This window comes from Suillus plorans, assembly GCF_016647745.1.
Source record: "Suillus plorans strain S12 chromosome Unknown HD556scaffold_3, whole genome shotgun sequence".
Classification (NCBI taxonomy): Eukaryota; Fungi; Basidiomycota; class Agaricomycetes; order Boletales; family Suillaceae; genus Suillus; species Suillus plorans.
Window position 1 is genome coordinate 460,653 of NW_024537387.1, and position 21,590 is coordinate 482,242.

Genomic DNA, 21,590 nt, shown 5'->3' on the forward strand with positions numbered 1-21,590 from the left:
GTCCCCCAAGCAATGGTACGTCTGCTATGACCGCGCGGAAACTTTTCAGGGCAACACCGTTCTTCATCTTGCCCTGGTAGAAGGCGCAACTTCATTCCCAACGAACATGAAACGTAAAAATGGGATTAGTGCGTCTTATTTTACCGGTCTGGGCCGATTTAAATTATGTAAAGCCAAAAGACTGGATTCTGGCGTGAACTCGGCCATTCATTTGTCATCGCACTGCTGACTTTAAGTTGTCAAACACTTACTCAATCAAACTTTCGGCGGAGCCAGTGAGGAGACAACGAGCACTGCATTGATGAAGGGGCGTCTGCGATCGGTGCCGGAAAGCGGACGTTCTGCAGTTGCCCCGATTCGTGGGAAAGGTGCGGAAAGGGCACCATGGCGGCCTTGCAGGTTCAGGGGAAGGCATTTTTATTTCAATGTGTTCCGAGTCTTTGCTTGAGGGAGTGTTTGTTATATTGCATAGTGAGCCCGTTGCCATTGTCGTGCTTACTTGGAACACACACGCATACTACACATCTGAATCAGGAGGAATGCTGTACGAAGATGATACAATCAAGAGTCTGACCGTAAATTTTATGTTAAGGCGAGGTACTCGCACTTGTTCGATGCCAGCCTGGTTGTAGTTAGCGGTCAGGGAACTCGGATCGAGAAGTGCTCCGAGTCGTGTCAGATTGTTTTTCTCTCAGCGTGATCACTGGAGCTCTAGCAACAAGCCAGATGCGGCACCGCTCGAAAAACGTTCGATCCTGCCGTCATGATGGAATCGCAGTTTACCCGTGACCGACCTCGAAAAGGCCCACCAATGATAGCAGAGTTAGAACACTTAATCGCATAGAAATCTGCACATGACATACACACCTGCAGCGCAGATCTCAAATCTCCCGAAATTTTTTTGCAGGGAGCCGAAGTTCACATGTCACCGGGTGGATGATTGTCTAGAGCGTTATTCAGAGAAGCATGTGGTATTATGTTCCTATGTACCTGGGATGTGGCAAGCAAGGTACCTGTAAGAATATGAGCTCCATGTATGTGTTTAGCGTCTGGTGAAGCAGTATAAAACCTACAGTAAAACGTACAATGTACACACCACTTCAGCTACATCCAGAATCATTCCACCAAGTTCACTCACCAGTTTTCAACACCAACAACTTCTAGTAAAATGGCACATCTCACTCCTATCGTCAACCCCACTTGGGTGTTCGAAGATCGCACACAGACGATCTATGCAGCCGCAGATATTCCCAATAGCAAACTGATGGTGACCTCCTCCGAGGACAGGATGGTCCGTCTCTGGGACTTGAAGACAGGTAAAGTGTTGAAGCAGTTGGGGGGGCACACCGGTGATGTGATGGGATTGGCGGTATCGAGAGACGGGGAATTGATAGCGACTGGTGACGAGAACGGCGAGCTCATCGCCTGGCAGGCAAAAACCGGAGAGTCTCTCGCCAGAGTTTCCAAGGCCCACGGCAGTGCAGTCCGCTCCTTGGACTTTTCACCCGACAATGCATTCATCGTTACCGCGTCAGCGGCACGCAACGACCAAACGATCAAATTTTGGAACACCAAAACTTGGGAGCAAGCCGGATATTACGCATGCGGTGATACTGTCCGCTGTGTTAGGTATGCGCGGTCCAACGTACATGCACTTGCAGTGGCAACAGATCAAGACATCCAAATTTACGCCAACGGCAAACTCCAAACGACGTTGAAGGGTCACAGTCACGGTATTTTGTCACTCGCCTGGTCTCCTGATGCCAAGCGCCTTCTTTCGGGAGGAGATGATCATGATCCCAGCATTAGGGAGTGGGAGACATCGAGCTGGACACAGGTCGGTGAACCATGGACGGGCCACACGTACAAAATCAACTCCATCGCCGTTCATTCTGCTGGCACGCACGCAGTTTCCGCCTCTAGCGACAACTCTGTTCGTCTCTGGCAGCTCTCCGATAAACAAACCATTGCCATTTTCCAGCACAGTTCTTCTGTCATTTGCGCAGCCTTCTCCGCGTATGGCGCACACATCCTTAGTGGAGGTTATGATAAGAAAGTCTCGGTATGGACGGCACCCGCGGGCACTTTGCCAGTACTAGACACTCCCGACTTTTACTTGAAGGAAGTCGTGACAACGGTAACTTCTTGCTCATTAGTGAACATTCGCCATCTCATTCGCGTCTTTTGATCAAAAAGGTTCCAGCCACTGAATACAAGGTTCAAGAGTCTACTATTACTGTAGGAACCCCCGTTTCCAACTCTCACCTGCAGCAATCGTCTTTGACGACTGTCCAGCTGCAGTCAGTTTCGAATGCTGCACAGCCTATCACCACAGTCGAGCAGACGATTACCAAGGTCCAACAGTCTGTTGCGAATGGACGGTCATCTGAATCTGTCCACACGGAACAATCTCAAATTTCCCATGCTGAGCAGTCTCTTTTCAACTCCCAGCAATCTCTGTCCAGGGCAGCAACATCCGTCCGCACTGAACAATCTCAGATTTCCCATGCCGAACAGTCTCTGTCCAGGGCAGCAACATCTGTCACCAAGTCGGATCAGTCTGTTTTAAATGCCGGTCAGGTACGATTCCATCCTTTACTTGTATGGCGTCATTCAAAGCTTTTTCACGCAGACACTCGTAGTCACCGATTCAGTGACTACAAGTCCCTATTCCACTCTGCAGCCTGTTTTGACGACTGCAAGCTCCGATTCCAAGTTACAGCAGTCAGTTTTGAGGACCACAAGCGCCGATTCCAAGTCTCTGCAGTCAGTTTTGACATCTGGAAGCTCCGATTCCAAGCTTCAGCGGTCAGTTTTGACCACCGCAAGCTCCGATTCCAAGTCTTTGCAGCCTGTTTTGACAGTTACAGTTGGAAACTCCGATTCCAAGTTTCAGCAGTCGGGTTCGACGAACGCAAGCTCCAATTTCAATCCTCAGCAATCGTCTTTGACCACTGTCCACTCGCAGTCTGTTTTGAAGGCAGAACAGCCTATCACCACGGTCGAGCAGACGATTACCAAGGTCCAACAGTCTGTTGCGAATGGGCGGTCATCTGAATCTGTCCACACGGAACAATCTCAAATTTCCCATGCCGACCAGTCTCTTTTCAACTCCCAGCAATCTCTGTCCGGGGCAGCAACATCTGTTACAAAGTTTGATCAGTCTGTTTTGAATGCCGGGCAGGTATGATTCCGTCCTTTACTTGTATGGCGCCATTCAAAGCTTTTTTCACGCAGACACTCGTAGTATCTAATCCGGTGACCGGAAGTCTCTATTCTAAGTCTGTGCAGCCTGTTTTGATCGCTGGAAGCTCCGATTCCAGGATTCAGCAGTCGGTTTCGACACGCGCAAGCTTGGATTCCAGGTCTCAGCAATCGTCTTTGACGACTGTCCACTCGCAGTCTGTTCTGGAGGCCGAGCAACCTATCACCAAGTTCGAGCAGTCTGCCTTCAAGGCCGAGCAATACCTGTCCAAGGCAGAACAATATGCTAACAAGTCTCAGTCAAAGGTTGAGCGGGTTGTTTTAAAGGTATGATTTCATTCTTTACTTGTACGGCGTCACTCAAGCTTGTTCACACGGCAGACGCTTGGCATCGCCACGGCTGAGCTCCTTGCTATCACTAAGACCATCCGGACTGCATCAATCAGAGGGGATTTGTCTACCGCTGAACGGATCCTTACTCAAGAGATTGCCACCGACGCCAAGAACTTCGCCTCATATGCCAATCGCTCTTTCATTCTGGCACGCAAACTCGACTGGGACAATGCGCTTCATGATGCGACCAAGGTAACAACGACCCATCATGCACTAACTCAAAACCTGCTGACTTCGATGTTCTCGTAGTCCCTTGTCATAAGGACATCGTTGGCTGGCTATATCGCCAAGGGTATCGCTCTCTGCGGAAAGCAGCGCCTCGATGACGCAAGGACAGCCTTTGACTTGGCATTCACGTTTACGCAGGGAAACATGGATGCTACTGTCTTTCTTTACTTGATCAAGGCACGTTGATTTTTTTTCATCTTGCGTACTCCGCGCCTTACCGTGTTTCAGGCTATTGCGCTCTTCAATGCTAATAGACACGAAGAGGCAATGCTGCGTGTGGATCAGCTGGCCGCTGATCCTTCTGCTGATCCCATCGCTTGTGGTATCGTTGTGGTGAGTCCCCTGGCAATCACACCTGTGCTCGTCCGCTGACTGGTGGGTCTGCGCTTCGTGCATCAGGCGAGTCTGCGACTCCAACTAGGAATCATTGCCTTCAATGGCGCGCGTCATAATGAGGCGGTTGGGCACTTCAGTGCCGCTGTCGACGCTAGCGCTGTCTTGGCTAGATCCCTTGTTCCTACTGCCTTGGAGGCTTTCACTGTGGTGCGTTGAATATGACGTCACCAAAAACTCACCGATCCTCAACTGCGCGTTTTTGCAGCTCTTTGGATGGGACATCGCGGCGTTGTGGTCAACCTCCAACAAGAGACTGATCCGTGCGCTCCTTGGGGCTGGCAGGCTTGGAGAAGCTTTCGAATCGTACCGTTTCGCGATGGACGCGAGTGCTGATATTACGAAGACCAACTTACGTTCTTGGGCCTTGAGTGAGTCTTTCCAATGATGCTACCCATGCTACAGTGCTCAACCTTTTTTTCACTCAGCTCTCCCGTTGTGATCAATGGCGTAGTATGTCTTCCATGTGGGCTGTTACATATTTATATATCAAAACACGGGCCACTTCTACAGTTCTACTCTTGTGATTATGCACGCCTGTTACTTTTATCGCTACACTAACTTCCTATAGAATGCAGACCAATGATTATGCAATGCTTTTTCCCTTTATGCCACCGACAGTGTGACTATTCGTCATAAGTCCTACGACAATCCGTGCGTTCGACGTGTACCCTTCAATCTATTTGAATCTCTGAACACTTTGATAGAGAATCACTATTCTCGACTGAACAATTCTTTTAGACTCGCTGGTTGTTCAAAGGTCTGTCACATGAGGAATGAGTTGTATGTCCACCGTTGTCTCGTCCTCTCCATCCGACGTTACTCTCCGGAATACACGATACACCATCATCTCTCGGATTCCTCGCTGGGTAGTTATTTACGCCAGGTACTCTCGCGATTTAGCCTCCACTTGTGTTCGCCTTTCAGAGACCGACCAATTTCTGGATAACGATATCGGTGGTAAGTATTAGCAGCCGAACGGAATAGACATCCACCGACTGTCGTGACGTTGTCGCCCCCCGAACCAGAATAGCACGACTCTTTGACAGAATGTGTCTACGATATATCATATTCAGAAGCGCGAAAATCGATATGCTTAACGCCGCACGAAGCCTGAAATATCTCGAGCGTCGGTCATAACATTTGTTCAAGAGTTATATCCGTAAATTGCCGTACATTGTGCTATCCTACATGGTGTGCACCGCTTTGGCGCTTTTGGTAACAAAATAGACAGTCAAAGCACCTTCGATCCAATCATAAGCTCATCTATTCAGGCTTGTAATCGGGACGCAGTGACCGCACAACCTTGCCTGCACGCCAAATCTCCTGGTCGTCGATCTCCTTCAGCTCTTTGGCAAGATCTTGGCGGTACGTCGAGCGGCCGTTAAATTCGAGAGACTTGCGGGTCTCTGTGCCGTTCCGCACGCTTTCGTACAACTGCTCAAAGATAGGCGTGTTGGTCTTCTCAAAGATGGGTGCCCAATCGAGCGCACCGCGGCGAGCGGTTGTGGAGCAGGCGTTGTACATGTAGTCCATGCTACAAACCATGAGGGAAAGGATACGCGACACAAAACATACACTTACCCCTTCTGTCCAATCAGAGGGTACAGGGATTGGGTGGCCTCCTCGACGGTTTCATTGAAGGCTTCCGAAGGGGAGTGGCCGTTGGCACGGAGCACCTTGTACTGCGCGCAGAATAAACCCTCTGATAGATGATCAGCTGATAATAACTTGTAGCGTGTGAACACTTACGGATAGCACCCATGAGCACACCACGTTCACCATAGAGATCGGAGTAAACCTCCTTCTCGAAGGTAGTCTCGTACATGTACCCTGACCCGACAGCGACACCAATAGCAACGGCCTTCTCCATAGCCTTACCAGTGACGTCCTGGAAGACGGCCACACTGGAGTTGATTCCACGACCCTCTTTGAAGAGGGTGCGTACAGTACGGCCAGATCCTTTGGGTGCAACTAATATAACATCAACGTCCTTAGGGGGTATAACCTTTGTGTCTTCCTTGTATACAACAGAGAAACCGTGCGAGAAGTAGAGGGTCTTGCCCTTGGTGATCAGAGGTGCAACGGTAGGCCACGTCTGTGATTGTGCAGCATCAGAGAGAAGGTTCATGATAATCGTGCCCTGGTTGATAGCTTCCTCGATGGGGAAAAGCGTTTCTCCGGGAACCTAATGATACATCGAGATGTGTTATGAGGTGCCTGCAGACCTGACACGTCGACATGAACATACCCAGCCATCCTCTACAGCCTGCCGCCAGCTTTCGCCGTCTTTACGGACACCAACGATAACATTGAGGCCGTTGTCACGAGCGTTCAAGCCTTGACCGTGGCCTTGAGAACCATAGCCGATAAGAGCGAGGGTATCATTCTTGAAGTAGTCCTGAAGCTTCGCCAGAGGCCAGTCACCCCGCTCGTACACAACCTCCTCGGTACCAGCAAAGTTGAGCGTCTTTACACCTCGAGCAGCCTACAATACTTGGGGCGTCAGAGCTTATTCAGTCATAATGTGAATAAAATTTCACCTGCGGAGTGGGTGTGCGCGAGCTGCCTGTCAAGGCTTGGCGAGTAAGCAACGAGTAGGACGCAATGTGTGCAGGCTTCGCTGCGATTTTTGTGCCGGCACGGGGTGCACGGCGAGCAACAGCGCGGAGGGCTGAGGCTGAACGAGATGCGATGGATGCCATTTTGACTGGAGAGAAGATGGAAAGGTACAATAACTTTTTATGATCAAAATTTATAGTTCTAAGAACTTACCGAGTCAGATCAGCCAGCTATCACGTACACGCTGCCAGTCGTGTATCGTAAGTCTGGGCCACCATAACTACTTCAAGCTTGTACATAATTTCACAGGCACTATGGCATGCCACATATACATCACCATAATCAAGAAAGAACGACTACACGTCTATATAGGGGAGAGTGATGTGTCAACTTGAAGCTACGAACGCTGTAGACTGGACACAAGCCTCCACAGCCGATCCTCCAACGCCTCGATAGTCGCACGTGGAGTATTCAAGCTACTCATGAAATACGCCACGTTACCCAACGTCCTATAATGCACCCCAAAAGGCGCACCTCCCGGAGCTGCGGACGTAGATCCATCATCCAGTGGCAATCGCAAGCTCTGGAGGAGAGTCTGAGCGGAATGCGATGCATAACCTGCACCACCAAGTCACATAAGCAATCTGAACAATAAAATGTGATAGGTCGACATTACCTGCATCATCATCCTTGAACTTGATAGCAAGCACGGTTCCCAATGCCATTGTTTCGTCAACAATATCCAGACAAGATATCGAAGTGATGAACTCCGGATCCCAGAAACTCCACACTTTCGTCGTCAACGCTCCTTCAGGCGTCCATTTGCTAATTGCCCCCACCCACGGATCACTCTCCATCAACCTACCAACCAAATCAAGTGTCGCATTCGCAACCTGACATCCAACAGCATGTGCCGTATAACTATGTCCATGCAACAACGCGTCCACTTTGCTCTCACTCTTGAACGCCGAAAAGATACGGTCGGACGCGAGCGTTACTGCCAAAGGCAACACACCGCCGGTGAGAATCTTGGCATTTACTGAGATGTCAGGGTTGACACCGAGTAGAGGACCTGCGCTTTCGAATCCTAGGCGGTATAGCCCCATAAAGACTTCGTCGAAGATGACTGGGAGAGGTGTAGGAAATAGGGCGGGGTCGCGGACGACGTCGACCATGATCCGTTGGAACAATGGATCCACGAATATCATCCCTCCTGCGCCCATCACGATGGGTTCGATGACTAGAGCTGCGAGTTTTCGGGTGTCGTCTGCCTGGAGGCTACGCATGTGTTTATTTAGGTATTGCCTGTAGTGTTTTGCTAGCGGAGACTCGAGACGCTCCTCGACATCATAAACATGAGAGAGTGTTTCAAATCCTTCGATTGTCCGTTGATCACTGGTGAGAGACGACAGAGCAGGTGGAAGGGAAACAGTGACTCGGCCTTGCCGAATGGACACAGTCGGTGGCTCAAACCAATAACCCTTCGCTTCATGCCATTCACAAGTATAGACCCCCTCCTCGCAAGCATCCATAGTCCCGATCGTATCTCCATGATAACTCCCCTTTAGTCCAACAACCCTCAAATTCTTCTTCTCCGGCGAACTCAACTCGAGTCCAGAGCTGACGATGAACGATCGTAAAGCCATTTTAAGCGCAACCTCCATCCCGGTAGACCCGTTATCTGAGAAAAATACACGAGAAGCCCAGCCTTTGCCCGGTCCTTGAAGGAGGCGTTCAGCAAGCTTTAGAGCAGGAGTATGAGTCGCCTGCGGGAACATGATATGGCCATAACGTCCTGCCGCGTTTGCAGCAGCAAGTGCCAGCGTCGGATGAGCATGTCCGACAGCTTGCGTCCACCATGAAGCGGACCCGTCCAGTTGAGGTTGCAATAGCGATTTTGGTTGCGAAGGTGAAGTTTTCCCGGAAGAAGCATCATAAATGCTAAAGAAATCTGACCACGCGCTGTCGATGACCGAAACGTCCTTCTCGGTCTTGACCAACCCGTGTTGTACGAACGGCCACCAGATCGCGTCGAGCGTACGGCGGGGCATTGAGTCTAGTTCTTCGATGCGTCTAACGTGACACTGGTCTAGATGTTCCAGTGCAGTAAAAATATCGCCTTTAAGGGTGTCTGGGACAAGATCCGAGTAGTATTTCTCTGTATTCGCAACGTTCTCTATAGAGTCGAGACGTGGGGGAGGAGGGTCAAGAGCAGTGACATGCGTCCCTCGCTCTGCAAAATACTGCGTTAGGTATTCGTAATTCCTGTAGTATTCGTCCCGGAATAAGAGGATCGCATCTATGATGTATCCACGGAGGAGGAGGGACTCGAATGATGAGATAGTTGATGATATGCCGCCGAGTCTGGAGTCTCCGATTAGTATGGTGGGGAGGAAGAGGGGGCGGTAGGTGTCTAGTTGGGTTGTTCCGGAAAGCGTTGGGCTGTGGACGCCTGAGCAAATCAGTTAGCAGGAAGTATCAAAATGTATTGAAGTAGTGCTCACCTCCAGCAGTCTCCACATACATGTGACCCGGCCCACTCGCAACCCTAGCCCGCTTTCTGATATGCTCCGCAACCGACCCAACAAACGTTTCATCTGAAGGTACAGAAACCTTCAAGCTCCAACATCAGCTCATCACAAGTCACATCAACAACCACGCACTTTGAGTCCACCTTGAGCCTCAGAAGCCATCTTAACAGCAAGATGCGGACTAACGGGGTCTCCATAGCGGAACAAGCAATGAGCGTCCACTAGATGCTTTTGGGGCCCCGCATGGCGTTTTATATGTCTAGCATATAAAGAACAATATTCAGCGACGCATCCTACGCGATGAAAAACACGCACTCATCATCCGCATCCTGCGGTGCACCAGTACTCACCGGCTTAAGATAAAAAACGCGGTTGCTATTGAGCGCCGAAGCCCGAATGAGAGCAGTAGTGATGATGGTCTTTCCAACGTCTGTGTTCGCTCCGAATACTTGGTGGATTCGAAGGTGCTTGTAGAGATGGCTCATTTCATGGCAATTGCGATCCCAACGTTAGTGGAGGTCGAACACAATCTCGGTTTGGGGCTTGTTCGGTTGCAATGATTACCTGTGACACTGTGACAGTGGTCAAGTGTCGGAGTTTTAGTCGAGATCGCTGTGGTTGAACGTAAGCGAATCAGGAATACTGTCCCGACAAGACCACGAACATTCCGCGACGTTCATCATGATGTCAAGTCGTACACTGCTACCAGGGCAGAAGTGCTCTGGTACCCGGACACACTCTCAGAGACTCAGACCCACGTCGGGCACTAAGCAACAGGCTTTGCGACGTAGTAAGCTGAGATATTTCCCGTAAACGACGCTGCCAAAAGTGACAACTAGCAGATCATCGATGCCGTGTGGTACGCTTATAAGGTGGTCGACCGTCATATATCATACTCACAATTCTCAATGCGAACTTCATTCACGGGGGCCCTGGCTGCATCATGGACTTTCCCGGCTCTTTCGGGCCTAGGACTTGGCTTTACTTAGATGCATGTTTACACACATCTTACAGATCTCTTACGTTCAGAAGTCTCGACTGTGAGACTGCAACGATGATTGGTTAATGTCCTCTGAGACCAGATCATCACTGCTAATTCCGCGAGGTCAAATTAACTAGCGTGAGTTATATCACGTTGCAACGCCTACTAATCTCTCGTAGCCAAACCTTACAGACACTCTTTCTTTTTCAAGGGTAGGTGTTATGGTTATCAGGTGAGTATCTGCGCTTCTCGAAGAATTTCTGAATGTATTTTTTGTAAGTCATCAAAAAGCTTTATCCCACTCCAAAATCACAAAGCGTCAGATGACATCGCATCGGCTGCGGGCCACTGATTTCACAGTTACATTCCCTTTAGTCAACGGACTCGGAGCGCGCAGTTTTTTTATCTCTGATAACACTGCGGCCCAGCAATCCCCCAAAAATCACGCTCTCCCCAAGTGAGATTGGAAACGGAGACACAATTATCTCCATACTTACCTAGCTTCCGGGCTTCCGGCGTTACCGCTTCGAAAGGACCACGTTTGCCGCTTCATTATCAGCCTATCTGATAGCATCTGATCTGGTTATATGATATTGCCTCCGAAGGGATTATATCGAGCGCGAAATCTCTGGTCATGTAGTTGCAACGTGATCTGCACACGATCAACGTTATGTGGCGATTGCTCTACAGTCATGGCATGTCATGTGGGTGCCAGCCCGGGGACGGTCCCGTATAGCATACAAGACTCTCCTTCGTCGATGAATCGACATACGTCATAGACCACAGACTAGTATAAGTACAGGGTACATGCAACCCATTCTTTCTCCAATCTCCAATCTCTCTACAAGTTTTCACAATCACGATGAGCAGCCTGTCCACATCCACCCTCGATAGCAAAGTACGTGCTTGTGTTTTAATACCCTTCCATGTCCCTATTTTGATGTTGAATATAGGTTCTAGGAAGCATCCGCCAGTCCATCACCGGATTTCTTCAGCGTTGTGGATTGCAATATAAGAATGTCCCGCTTGACGAGACGTGGTACTCCGAATGCTGCCAGGAGGCCACCAAACGAGGCTATCCGATGGACGCCATCCTCCCATACATGTCTGTTGGCGTGGCTATAACGTCTAACGCTTACGGCCACCTCCCGGACCGTCCAACCAAGATGTGGATCTGCCTCTTCACCGTCGTATGCACCTGCATGGACGACACAATGACCAGTGGAAAAGATCTAGTGCATGTGTACCGTTTCAACGAGCGGTTCGCGAATTGTCAGCCGCACGAGCATCCAGTTATGCATGCGCTCGATGGACTCATACGGGAGGTCGCTTGCCATTATCCTGCACCGGTGTCAAATTTTATCGTGACGTCCGGGCTCGACTATGTGTCTTCCCTTTTACTTGACCATGAGACCAAAGATATGCGGGTATGGTATTTCCCCAATAAAGCCAACTTCGATCTTTAACCCTTTGTGTGAATAGATCTCGCCGCAGGCTCCCTCATACCCCGATTATTCTAGGATGCTATCAGGCATAGCGTATGCGTACGCATACTGCATTTTCCCTTCTACACTCCCGCTTCAGGAATACGTTCAATGCATGCTCGATCTGGTCATAGTCATAAACCACACAAAGTAATTATTAAATCGATGATTTTCTGTTAACATTTCTAACCTGCCACAATTCAGTGATATATTGTCATACTACAAAGAGGAGATCCAAGGTGACTCCGCAAACTACCTGTCGCTCGTAGCGGCCTCTCGTGGTCTTACCAAACAGTCCGCTCTCCGGGAACTGGTCGAGAAAACTGTGCAAGCACATCACAATATCCTCGAATTCCTGAGACCGCGTCCTGAGGCATATGACGCCTATGTCGCATTTTTCAATGGGTATTTCAAATTCCACACCCAAGGAAGGTATAAGCTGGAGGAGATCATGTAGAAGAGGTCGTCTTCTTGATGGATACCTTTCTTATGGTATTTCTCAACTTTTCCTCTATGTTGATTACATCTTGAAGTAGAGTACTAGCTATCACGTTTGTACCCTGTCTCTATGTCTACCCCATTAGATTGCCTGCCCCTTTGACTTTTCTTACTCCTTCCAATTCAATCAAGCAGTTTTATTTTCCCAAAGTACTTACCTCTAGATTAACTTTTCAGTGTATGTAAAGCTCGATGACTACAACTCAAAGGGCGGGCCAGGATGCGGAAGATCGTAAAAGGCACTATAAGGTCTGGTTGGCGCTCGCACGTGCAGCTTCTGAGCTTCTGCGCGGAGATGAGTGTAGCGTCTACTGCGTAAAAGATCAAACTCTTCCAAACTCCGTCTTTATTCGGGTGAAGCGATGCAAGTTTCTGATGTACACATGCCATCTGTCAACAACCCGGAAAGATCCTGATGTTTTATTCCTGGTTTTCGACGGAGCGGTAGTCGTGATGACCATAATGCTTTAGGGGGGTGGATGAAACGGGGCTCAAATGAACTCATTCTCTCCGACACTTGTCACTGCTTCACGTCTTTTAATCCTCCTTATCATCTATCCCCAAGAAACAAGTAAAACTTTGTACGAATCAAATTCATTTGCGTGAGCGGAGTTCCAAAAATAACTCGTCCTGGACCCCAACTCCAAAGTAAATCTTAGTACAAGTCTATTTATCATTGTGTTTCCTACTCGCTTTGTTCATGCTAATTCCTTGCCAAGGGCCTGTCGTTCTCGTCACACCGACGGTTAGCCTCACTTTTTCCCCGTCTGTGTCTATTGTTCAGCAAATTCAGTTTACTCATGATGCATAACGTCGTCGGGACCGCAAAATCTTGATGCATTATGGCACGATTTCTCACTGCCCCGCATCCTGAAGGCTATGCATTGTGAGATAGTGTATGCTGTACTTACTGGCTGACCGGTCTTTATGCGCAGAATGGCTTGGTCATAGACACCAATTAGGGAAGCTCTCTCCCGACATCAACTACGCCTCAGCGTCTGTAGATCCAGATAGGAATAGACGGCACGTTTGCTTTCCCAGTAAATCCTAATTATCGCGGAACTTTCTTCGAGATGCCGCTTGAAAATGACTACTTATTTGTGCATGCGCACGATATCTCGCATCAATAATCACCCTAAACGTCTACAATCATACAAATCATGGTCGCTCTCAAATACCCTCCCCTCGATGGATCTCTGTCCTTCCCTCAATTGCTTGAATTCAATGCGCAACATAACTCGGACGTCCCTTTCTTTGTCTACCACAAACCTGACAGCAACGACCTGGTCTCTATCTCTCACTCAGACTTCTATCGAGCTTGTCATCGGGCTGCCCAGGCAATTAGAACAGCCCCTGCAGGCGCACATAAAGAAGTCGTCGCCCTCATCGGGAACTCTGACACCCTTCTTTACCAGACAGTATTCATGGGTATCATCTTCGCTGGGCTAGTCGTGTGTACATAGTTTTTCTGAATAATCGGGTTTCTGATTACTGCTATTTCAAGCCATTCCCCATGTCTCCTCGGAATTCGGTGCCAGCAGTCACGAGTATGATGCAGAAGACAGGGTGCCGTCGCTTAATCACGACTCGGCACTCTCTCGCTTCCCTTATCGACGGGGTCGAAGCGGGTCTTGTGTCTGCCACTCAAACGAGTCAGCTACAGATTGACGAGATTCCGACGCTGGAACACCTGTACCCCTCATTCGTTAGTGGTACTCCCAATGAGGCTATTGTCCCGTACTCTTCCCTAGCTTCGCCATCGTCTTGGAACGATGTATTATTCTACCTGCACTCCTCTGGCAGCACTGGCTTCCCTAAACCCATTCCAGTAACTAACTTGACTGCCATCCACTGGTGCATAACGCGTGAGTCAGCAAAATAGTCTGCATAGCGAACAACGCTAAGAGTGCCGTTAGCATCTATTTTCGACCTCATCAACTTTCCCACTCCTATTCGCATCTGTGCTGCGTCCTTACCATCATTCCATACCCTTGGTGTATATTTTCAGCTGGTCACCCCTATCGCCTCCCTGAGCAGTGTGTCTATTTACCCGCCTACATCCTTCCTCGATCCCTTGGCGACGCCTGTACTACCCAACTCGCAAAACATCCTGGACACTATACTCGAGACGAAATCAAATGCTTTGATAGTCGTGCCTGCCTTTCTAGAACAATGGGCGTCTTCGCCGAGTGCTGTCGATGTTCTGAAGAATCTCGAATATGTTGTAAGTTTGTTTTTGAGGCTATAACAAGGAATGACTCGTGCTGATACAAATGCAGGCCTATGGTGGCGGTCCTCTCGCGCCTAAGACGGGAAATGCTCTGGCGGATGCAGGGGTCAAGCTTACTTCTGGCTACGGCGCTACAGAATTTGGTGTCGTCACTTATTCCATCCGAAATTCGGTCGATCAAAAGTTGTGGGACTGGCTGCGATTTGGACCAAATTCCAAGATCAGATGGGCTCCACAGGGCGATGGCACATATGAATGTCAAATTTTGGTGCGTCTCCGAGTTGATCTTTGAACGCGCGTTGAATGCTTTTTCGCAGACAACCCCGACGCATCAAGTATCAGTAGAGAATCTTCCGGACGTCAAGGGTTATGCTACTTCAGATGTATTCATCAAGCACCCGACCATAGAGGGTTTGTGGAAGATGTACGACTGAAATTTGCGTTATTTATGTTCTCTGACATCTTCCTTGTAGTGTAGGAAGGATCGACGACGTTTTGGTACTCTCGTCCGGGGAGAAGACAGTACCGGCTCCCATGGAAAGCATTGTCTGTGCTAACCCCTACGTAACCGGCGCCGTCATCTTTGGCCGTGGACGCAATCAAGTTGGGATCCTCGTAGAGCCACGAGCAGGGTCTGAAATTGATGTTGATGACGAAAATCAACTTGCTGAGTTTAGGAACCGAGTGTGGTAAGCCCCCCAAAAGATCGCATGCTACTCTTGAGTCTGAAGATGTTCTTGAAGGCCGGACATAGAGGAAGCGAATAAGGAGGCTCCTGCCTTCAGCAGGATCTTCAAAGAAATGATTCTTGTGACATATAGTAAGAAGCCCATGCCTCGAGCTGCAAAAGGGACCGTCAACAAAAAATTAACCGTCAAGTTGTATGAGGAGGAGATTAATGCCCTGTGAGCATAGTATCCATTTGTCACTCTGTCAACTAGACTTCATGAGTGACAGATATGAAAAGGTAGAGGGCAGCGCTAGAGCAGGTATTGATGTACCTTTACCTACAAGCTGGACTGCGGAAGACGTCGAGGGATGGCTCAAGGTCCACGCTGCTGCTGTGAACGCCGACAAGGAAGTTGATCCTGATGCGGACCTTTTTACTCAGGGCTTTGACAGGTGGGTCCAAACTAACAAAGGCTAGTGCCCTGCTTACTTTGTATATCTAGTCTATCTGCGACATTTCTCAAAAACCGCATTATCGGCTCTCTCAGTTCGTCTTCAGATCGCGACCTTCAGGCATCAGCATTGCGGATTGACCAGAACATCATATTTTCAAGCCCTTCGATTCGCCAGCTCGCGAGAAGCGTCATTAATGCAGTATTGCAGCAGGATGGTGCAACTACCGTCGACGCCAAGACTGATATCGAGAACATGATCGCGAAGTATTCAGTCGGGTTAGGGAACTCTGTCACAGAGACTCTAGTCAATGGACGTAGCCAAAGCAATCATGGGGTTGTCCTGACCGGGTCTACGGGTGGTCTTGGCTCATACCTGCTTGCAGATCTACTCCAGCGCGAGAATGTGTCTGTGGTATATGCCTTCAATCGCCCGTCGAAGGGGACATCCATACAACAACGACAGGAAGATGCGTTCGAAGATCGCGGTTTAGATATTTCCGTGCTTCAGTCAGACAAACTAGTGTATGTGGAAACTGATACATCCCACGACAACCTAGGTCTGGATAAAGAGTTATATCAGAAGGTTAGCGTCATTTCCAGTGTCATCGAATTAACTAAAGATAGCGTAGATCCGCACGTCTGTTACTGTCATCATTCACAACGCTTGGCGACTCGACTTCAATCTGGCGCTCTCTTCATTTGACTCTTATGTACGGGGAATGAGGAATCTTATAGACTTGGCACTATCTTCTCCCCGTCATCCAAAGCCGCGCCTCATGTTCGCATCTTCCATCTCATCTGCTCAAAGTTGGGATCAAGCGAAAGGACCATTCCCCGAAGAGGTGGAATACGACGCAGGGGTCGCAGTGGGCCTTGGCTATGGGGCGAGCAAATACGTTTCGGAAAGGGTAAGTCACAGGCTACTTCGGGGGCATGAATTCTATGAATACCATTTCCATTAAGATTCTCGTCAATAGCGAGTTACCGGCAACATCGTTCAGGATTGGACAAGTATCAGGAGGCCCCCCGCGAGGAGCTTGGTCAACGACAAACTGGGTACCGATCTTCATCAAATCAAGTATAAGTCTAGGCGCACTTCCGGAAGCTCAAGGAGTAAGTGCATTACTATTGAGGGTATTCATTCGTGACATGCGCGTTTTAGTTTGTGTCTTGGATCCCTCCCCACGCCATATCAAATGCTATTCTTGATGTAGCTTTCGCGGAAGAAGAACCTTCCATCGTGGTGAATCTGGTGCATCCGAAACCGACTGCATGGAAGGGGTTGATACAGCCCATTGCGGACGCCTTGGTTGAGCGTAAAGTAACAAGTCACCCGCTACCTCTTGTGCCATTCTCAGAGTGGTTCGAAAGGCTTGAATCGAGTGCCAAGGACTTGAACGAAGAGACCATGAAACGCATCGTACGTGTATCTCGATAGCTGGCCAGAACGTTTCTCATCTAGTCTTCAATTATAGCCTGCTATCAAGCTTCTCAACTTCTTCCGTGCCATGGCTCATTCAGACACCGCGATCAGGGCGTCTGGAAAGATGGACTCTGAAGCGGGTGGCTTGACTTTATTCTCCACCACCGTAGCCGAACGCGTCAGTCCAACAATGAAGGAACTAAAGCCGCTGTCTTCGGCAGATGCGGCACAGTGGTTGGATTATTGGATGGCAATGGGGATGTTTGAATGAATATATGAGTAAGCAGCAGTTATCTCCTGTCTTTAACAACAGAACTCGGGAGATTGTACTTGTTTTTGATTTTTTTTTGGGGAGAAATGCCGATGGAATGTAACTTGGGAGCTTTTCTGGGTCCACCTGTTTGCTCAGCTAGCTGTTTAAATTCTTTGTATTTTGTACAATATATGTTTCCTAAATATCGACAACCCCGATGTGTTAGTACAATGCGAGCTTTGAGGTCACCAAGCTAGGTGACTCAAGTGCTCGTTCTCGTCAGGCGCGGAGTAGCTGATGAAGACATACTGGAATTTGTGGAAAACGGGCTAGAAGTCAGTCATAGTTAATGTTGCCTTTGTACTTGACTTTGTGGGCGCTCTTGTGCAGTTGTCTAAGTAATATGTAAGAAGGCATCCGCGTCAGTGCGGGCATCCACGTCCACGAACGTGCGGGAATCTATATGTGCACGGCAGCAGGTGTTGGCAATGCGGTACTCTTGCTCGCCATTGGCAGAAGGTGTCATGACGACTGGGTGGATGTTTCTTCCCCTCGAGTGCTCTCTACTCACAGTGACCGGCTTCCCCGCCGGACTAGTCTTCATTGCATGCGGATGCATATAAGGTCCCGAGCCACTAGCTCACCGGAGTCTGTAGCAGAAAAGAACATCTGAAAGGCGGCAGGCTGCAGACAGCGGCGCCGGAGCTGGCTGGAGTGTAGCCTGATAGGCGGAGATGCACAGGAAGTCCTAACCCTACACTCGGGGTAGAATTACAATGTACGAGTCGCACTGGACACAATGCCTGGAATCAAGTGAATCACAGATCGATCGGTTACACCATTAAACCACAAGATTGGTATTACATGTATCCTGTACAGAGTAAAGCAAGGGTATGCATAGTCAACGAGGACCACCGACATAATATATCACAAGGACCGTCAAACATCGTACTAGCACTTATTACCCAATGGGTCTGAATCACAAGTCCTGGTCGCCTAGCGATTTCCAATCATCAATTTCATCTTCATCTACAGGATTATACGCTTCATCATCCGAAAAATACTGGCCTTCAAATGCCATACGCAACGCCGTGCTCGGGCTGAACAACGTAAACTTCGATTTCCCCAGGTGGACCTTGACCACCGAAAACATATATCCTTTCGGTGGCGAGTCGCTTCGTGCGCGAATTTCGTCAGCAATCTCTGGCCATATAGGATCCTCCCCAGGAAACTGCTCAAGCATGTGCACAGGGAGCACGTACATCTCTGGCGAATACACAGTCAGATCCACCATGAGCACGAGTTTATCGCTGAATGCAGGGAACTTCTGCTGTGCTTCACGAACGCGCGTTTCCACGTCTTTGGCCAGTCCAGAGATCTGAGTAGTTTCGAAGCCTGCAATGACTTGGAGACTGTTACGGATATCGGAGGAGCCCCACGGCCCTGTTTGCGATTCGATTGAGAAGCATGAGACAAGGACTGAAGGGACTCACCAACGGTGCACCTCAGAACTTGACACCACTTCCTGTGTCCATTGCGCCAAGCAGTCCTTTGGCATTTCTCTGAGCAATAGATTGATACCAAGCAGCCTGAGCACCGACGCTTTTTGCTGACAAACTTGGGTGTGCACATCGGACACTGACACATATATCAGCATCCACAAGATGGAACTAGAGATGATCAGCGTACTCCTGGACCGCTGCACCTGTATTCATAGAAGTTTATAGGTTCTACACTGCGATAGTCCATAGCATTGATAGTAGATGTCAGGACGATTTCGAGAGCAGCCCCCAACCCTTCGTCGCGTATCTCTCGTTTTTCCGTAGGATCATTGCGCATGCGAAACCAGTGTCGGAAAATTGATGCAACAACCCTGTGGTATATAAAAAATGTGGCGAGAAGGAAGAGTAACTCTATGTCACCCATGCGGCCACGGACGGGGCGATCACGACGGTGGGCGTGAGGCGGGCAAATAACACCCTTCTCCAACGTTTGAATAAGGCCAGCATCGATTGCCTGACATACACATGTTATTCCGTCATCTGCATCGCGAATAGCGGATGCAATGTACGAGTACCCCGACCACAGAACCTTCTGTCTACCTGCGAGTCCCAGCTGTGGATGAAGATCCAATTCCTCATTTGCTTGCACCAAGATCCTCGGCAAGATCTGAGTGATCGCATCCACCACTGTGCGAATTGAACCTTGGCGGATAAGCTGTTCGCGGCATGAAGGGTCTTGGCTACTGATAGTCTGGAGAAATTGGAATGAATAATTGAGACCAACAGTGTAGAGATGAAGTAGCTTGACGCTCGGATCGGAAACCGTCCACGATCGAGGTTCTTCCACAGCAGTAGCATCTCTGGTAATCCGACGGATGTATCTGAGGAGAGTGAAGACAACGGGCTTCACCCCTCCGGCAGCATGTATAAAGTTCGATAAAGGAAGGGTGATTTTGTCTGGATGTTCAGATTCAGATACGCACACATAGTTTGTTAGCGCAAAAGACGCCCGGAGCTTAGAAACGAGGCCATCTTTGGTAGTTCCAGGGTCGCCTTGGAGTACTTCTCCTTTAAGGTTCCCTACTAATATCCTTAACTGCGCGGCGAAGTGCTGAACAGAAACAGAAGAACGGAGTAAGTGACGCCCTTCTTCCGATTTGGTGCAGATCAATGAGAGCGGACTGATGGTTAATTTTACAGCATCGGACACACTGCAAAGATCGGGGCGTGGAGGAGTAACTGAGACATCATAAGGAGGAGGGAGGCAATTTTGAGCGAAGAACCACATCCACGGGTATGTTTTGTCCCACTTCCTCACAATATACTTTGTCACAGCGTCGTCCCTGCCATAAGAAGGTAAAGAGCTGGCAAGCGTGCTGATCGTCACCAATCCCAAGAGAGCATACTTCGCGCGTATGATGGCAGGAATAGTCTTGGGATTGATGTATTTTGGTACTTGAACTGAATTAAGCGTCGCGTGAAAGATGGGCACCAAGCAACAAAAACGGGAAGGGGAAGATTTGGAGATCGAAAGAGTTATAAACTCAACCAGCCTTGCGAGATCTTTGATAGATCCCTGTATAGCTTTTTTTGCAGTGATCTTGAGTGCATGTTAGTGATAAAATGAATTTTGTATGATAAGAGATCCAACTTGTGTTGCCGCTGGCAGAGACTTCAGTGCTTTTGTTTCATCTGTAGTGAGCTGCAAGCTTGATCCCACTGCGGCAAATGACATGAGGGGCGGTAGCAGTACTGTATAGCGTGATAGGCTTCAGCAGGAGACAGGAAATTAATATTGGTCAATGTTTGGTGAGTCGGGCTTTGCCGGGAACGTTATCAGGTCAAAATTAACGCTGCTAATTTGCAGAGTTCATCCAGGCCCCATCCGAAATTAACCAGCGTAAACACGCTGGCACACGGCGCGAGCATCGGCGGTGAGCACTACATAGCTGTCTCTCGTAGCCAAACCTTATCTAAATAAAAGAATACAGTCGCTCCTTCTTTTTCAAGGGTAGTAGGTGCTATGGTTTTTTCTACTCCAATTTTTTTAACATTGAGGGTAATACCCCCATGTAGGACAATATACTGAACACCAGATGAGTACTTCCTCATGTACCGAAACCGTGAATGCCCTGATATAGCGCGTACCCCGATCAGTCCGCCGTTCCTGCCGGACGCCGTGGTTATCAGGTGAGTCTGCGCGCTTAGTATCGAAGAACTTCTAACACAAAAGGCTCCACCGTGACCGGAGAACAATTCTGTTGAATGTATTCTTGTGAGTCTTCAAAAAGCTTTATCCCGCTTCTAGCGCTTTAATTTTATCGAGTGTTCTCCCAAAAGCTATCATATAATTTATATTCGGCTACTCCTTAGAGAGCTGTGCATGAATCAGTGTTGGGTAAATATTCAGATTTATTATTGGATGAAGAATGGTATTTTTCTGTGCACGTTTATGTTAAAGTCGCATAACTGCTGAATTTTCCCCCTGCGTGTCTCAAGGACTCCCAATTATGGTATCTTTACCACATGCATGCATCATGTTGACCTGGTGTCTAGAACCGGGACCATCAAGCTTCAGATGACATCGCAATGGCCACCTGCCACTGATTTCACTTACACTATTTCGGCAGTTACATTCCCCTTGACTCGGAGCGGGCAGTTTTTTGATCTCTGATAGCAGTGCGGCCCAGCCATCCTTGAAAAGATTACGCTCTTATCGGAGATAGAAACACAATACTCACCTATGTTTCAAGTCTCCAACCTTACCGCTTCGAAAGGATCAC

At 48.8% G+C, this 21,590-nt stretch overlaps 7 protein-coding genes across 7 annotated transcripts; 4 read left to right on the forward strand and 3 right to left on the reverse strand.

The window, feature by feature from the left end:
* Nucleotides 1-1,130: 1,130 nt before the first annotated feature.
* Nucleotides 1,131-3,511, forward strand: HD556DRAFT_485969 (WD40-repeat-containing domain protein). The gene is made up of 3 exons (XM_041310746.1): nt 1,131-2,137; nt 2,197-3,184; nt 3,238-3,511. The coding sequence occupies exons 1-2, from the start codon at nt 1,169-1,171 to the stop codon at nt 3,055-3,057; spliced, it is 1,830 nt and encodes a 609-aa protein (XP_041166466.1). The 5' UTR covers nt 1,131-1,168; the 3' UTR covers nt 3,058-3,184; nt 3,238-3,511.
* Nucleotides 3,512-3,836: 325 nt separating this feature from the next.
* HD556DRAFT_485881 (uncharacterized protein) lies at nt 3,837-4,801 on the forward strand. Its single transcript, XM_041310745.1, has 5 exons — nt 3,837-4,002; nt 4,054-4,158; nt 4,225-4,368; nt 4,427-4,589; nt 4,647-4,801. The coding sequence occupies exons 1-5, from the start codon at nt 3,970-3,972 to the stop codon at nt 4,658-4,660; spliced, it is 459 nt and encodes a 152-aa protein (XP_041166467.1). The 5' UTR covers nt 3,837-3,969; the 3' UTR covers nt 4,661-4,801.
* Nucleotides 4,802-5,484: 683 nt separating this feature from the next.
* On the reverse strand, nt 5,485-6,923 carry HD556DRAFT_1437024 (6-phosphogluconate dehydrogenase; the record flags this gene model as incomplete). The annotated part of the gene is made up of 5 exons (XM_041305636.1): nt 5,485-5,755; nt 5,803-5,923; nt 5,971-6,406; nt 6,470-6,706; nt 6,762-6,923. The coding sequence occupies 5 exons, from the start codon at nt 6,921-6,923 to the stop codon at nt 5,485-5,487; spliced, it is 1,227 nt and encodes a 408-aa protein (XP_041166468.1).
* Nucleotides 6,924-7,177: 254 nt separating this feature from the next.
* HD556DRAFT_1225635 (pyridoxal phosphate-dependent transferase) lies at nt 7,178-9,796 on the reverse strand (the record flags this gene model as incomplete). The annotated part of the gene is made up of 5 exons (XM_041297029.1): nt 7,178-7,398; nt 7,457-9,232; nt 9,285-9,393; nt 9,444-9,570; nt 9,627-9,796. The coding sequence occupies 5 exons, from the start codon at nt 9,794-9,796 to the stop codon at nt 7,178-7,180; spliced, it is 2,403 nt and encodes an 800-aa protein (XP_041166469.1).
* Nucleotides 9,797-11,155: 1,359 nt separating this feature from the next.
* HD556DRAFT_1303410 (isoprenoid synthase domain-containing protein) lies at nt 11,156-12,234 on the forward strand (the record flags this gene model as incomplete). The annotated part of the gene is made up of 4 exons (XM_041299598.1): nt 11,156-11,191; nt 11,247-11,720; nt 11,776-11,927; nt 11,982-12,234. 4 exons carry the CDS (start codon nt 11,156-11,158, stop codon nt 12,232-12,234), a joined length of 915 nt encoding a protein of 304 aa, XP_041166470.1.
* A 1,201-nt stretch (nt 12,235-13,435) lies between these two features.
* Nucleotides 13,436-17,323, forward strand: HD556DRAFT_1225796 (putative aminoadipate reductase; the record flags this gene model as incomplete). Its single annotated transcript, XM_041297038.1, has 13 exons — nt 13,436-13,726; nt 13,780-14,140; nt 14,192-14,499; nt 14,555-14,773; nt 14,823-14,929; nt 14,979-15,194; nt 15,249-15,410; nt 15,463-15,627; nt 15,678-16,212; nt 16,259-16,537; nt 16,593-16,763; nt 16,792-17,049; nt 17,105-17,323. 13 exons carry the CDS (start codon nt 13,436-13,438, stop codon nt 17,321-17,323), a joined length of 3,291 nt encoding a protein of 1,096 aa, XP_041166471.1.
* Nucleotides 17,324-18,105: 782 nt separating this feature from the next.
* On the reverse strand, nt 18,106-20,602 carry HD556DRAFT_1326792 (uncharacterized protein). The gene is made up of 4 exons (XM_041301560.1): nt 20,459-20,602; nt 18,995-20,407; nt 18,799-18,943; nt 18,106-18,748 (listed from the first exon to the last, which is right to left on the reverse strand). Exons 1-4 carry the CDS (start codon nt 20,540-20,542, stop codon nt 18,285-18,287), a joined length of 2,106 nt encoding a protein of 701 aa, XP_041166472.1. The 5' UTR covers nt 20,543-20,602; the 3' UTR covers nt 18,106-18,284.
* Nucleotides 20,603-21,590: the final 988 nt, after the last annotated feature.

Excerpts from the sequence above, each read along its gene's own strand:
- HD556DRAFT_485969 (XM_041310746.1), top strand. The coding sequence starts at position 1,169 with ATGGCACATCTCACTCCTATCGTCAACCCCACTTGGGTGTTCGAAGAT. Across the intron at positions 2,138-2,196 it reads TGAAGGAAGTCGTGACAACG|GTTCCAGCCACTGAATACAA; the intron begins GTAACTTCTTGC and ends TTGATCAAAAAG.
- HD556DRAFT_485881 (XM_041310745.1), top strand. The coding sequence starts at position 3,970 with ATGGATGCTACTGTCTTTCTTTACTTGATCAAG. Across the intron at positions 4,003-4,053 it reads TCTTTCTTTACTTGATCAAG|GCTATTGCGCTCTTCAATGC; the intron begins GCACGTTGATTT and ends ACCGTGTTTCAG. Across the intron at positions 4,369-4,426 it reads CCTTGGAGGCTTTCACTGTG|CTCTTTGGATGGGACATCGC; the intron begins GTGCGTTGAATA and ends GCGTTTTTGCAG.
- HD556DRAFT_1326792 (XM_041301560.1), bottom strand. The coding sequence starts at position 20,542 with ATGTCATTTGCCGCAGTGGGATCAAGCTTGCAGCTCACTACAGATGAA. Across the intron at positions 18,944-18,994 it reads ACAGGTGCAGCGGTCCAGGA|TGTCCGATGTGCACACCCAA; the intron begins GTACGCTGATCA and ends TATATGTGTCAG. Across the intron at positions 18,749-18,798 it reads AGTTCTGAGGTGCACCGTTG|GGCCGTGGGGCTCCTCCGAT; the intron begins GTGAGTCCCTTC and ends AATCGCAAACAG.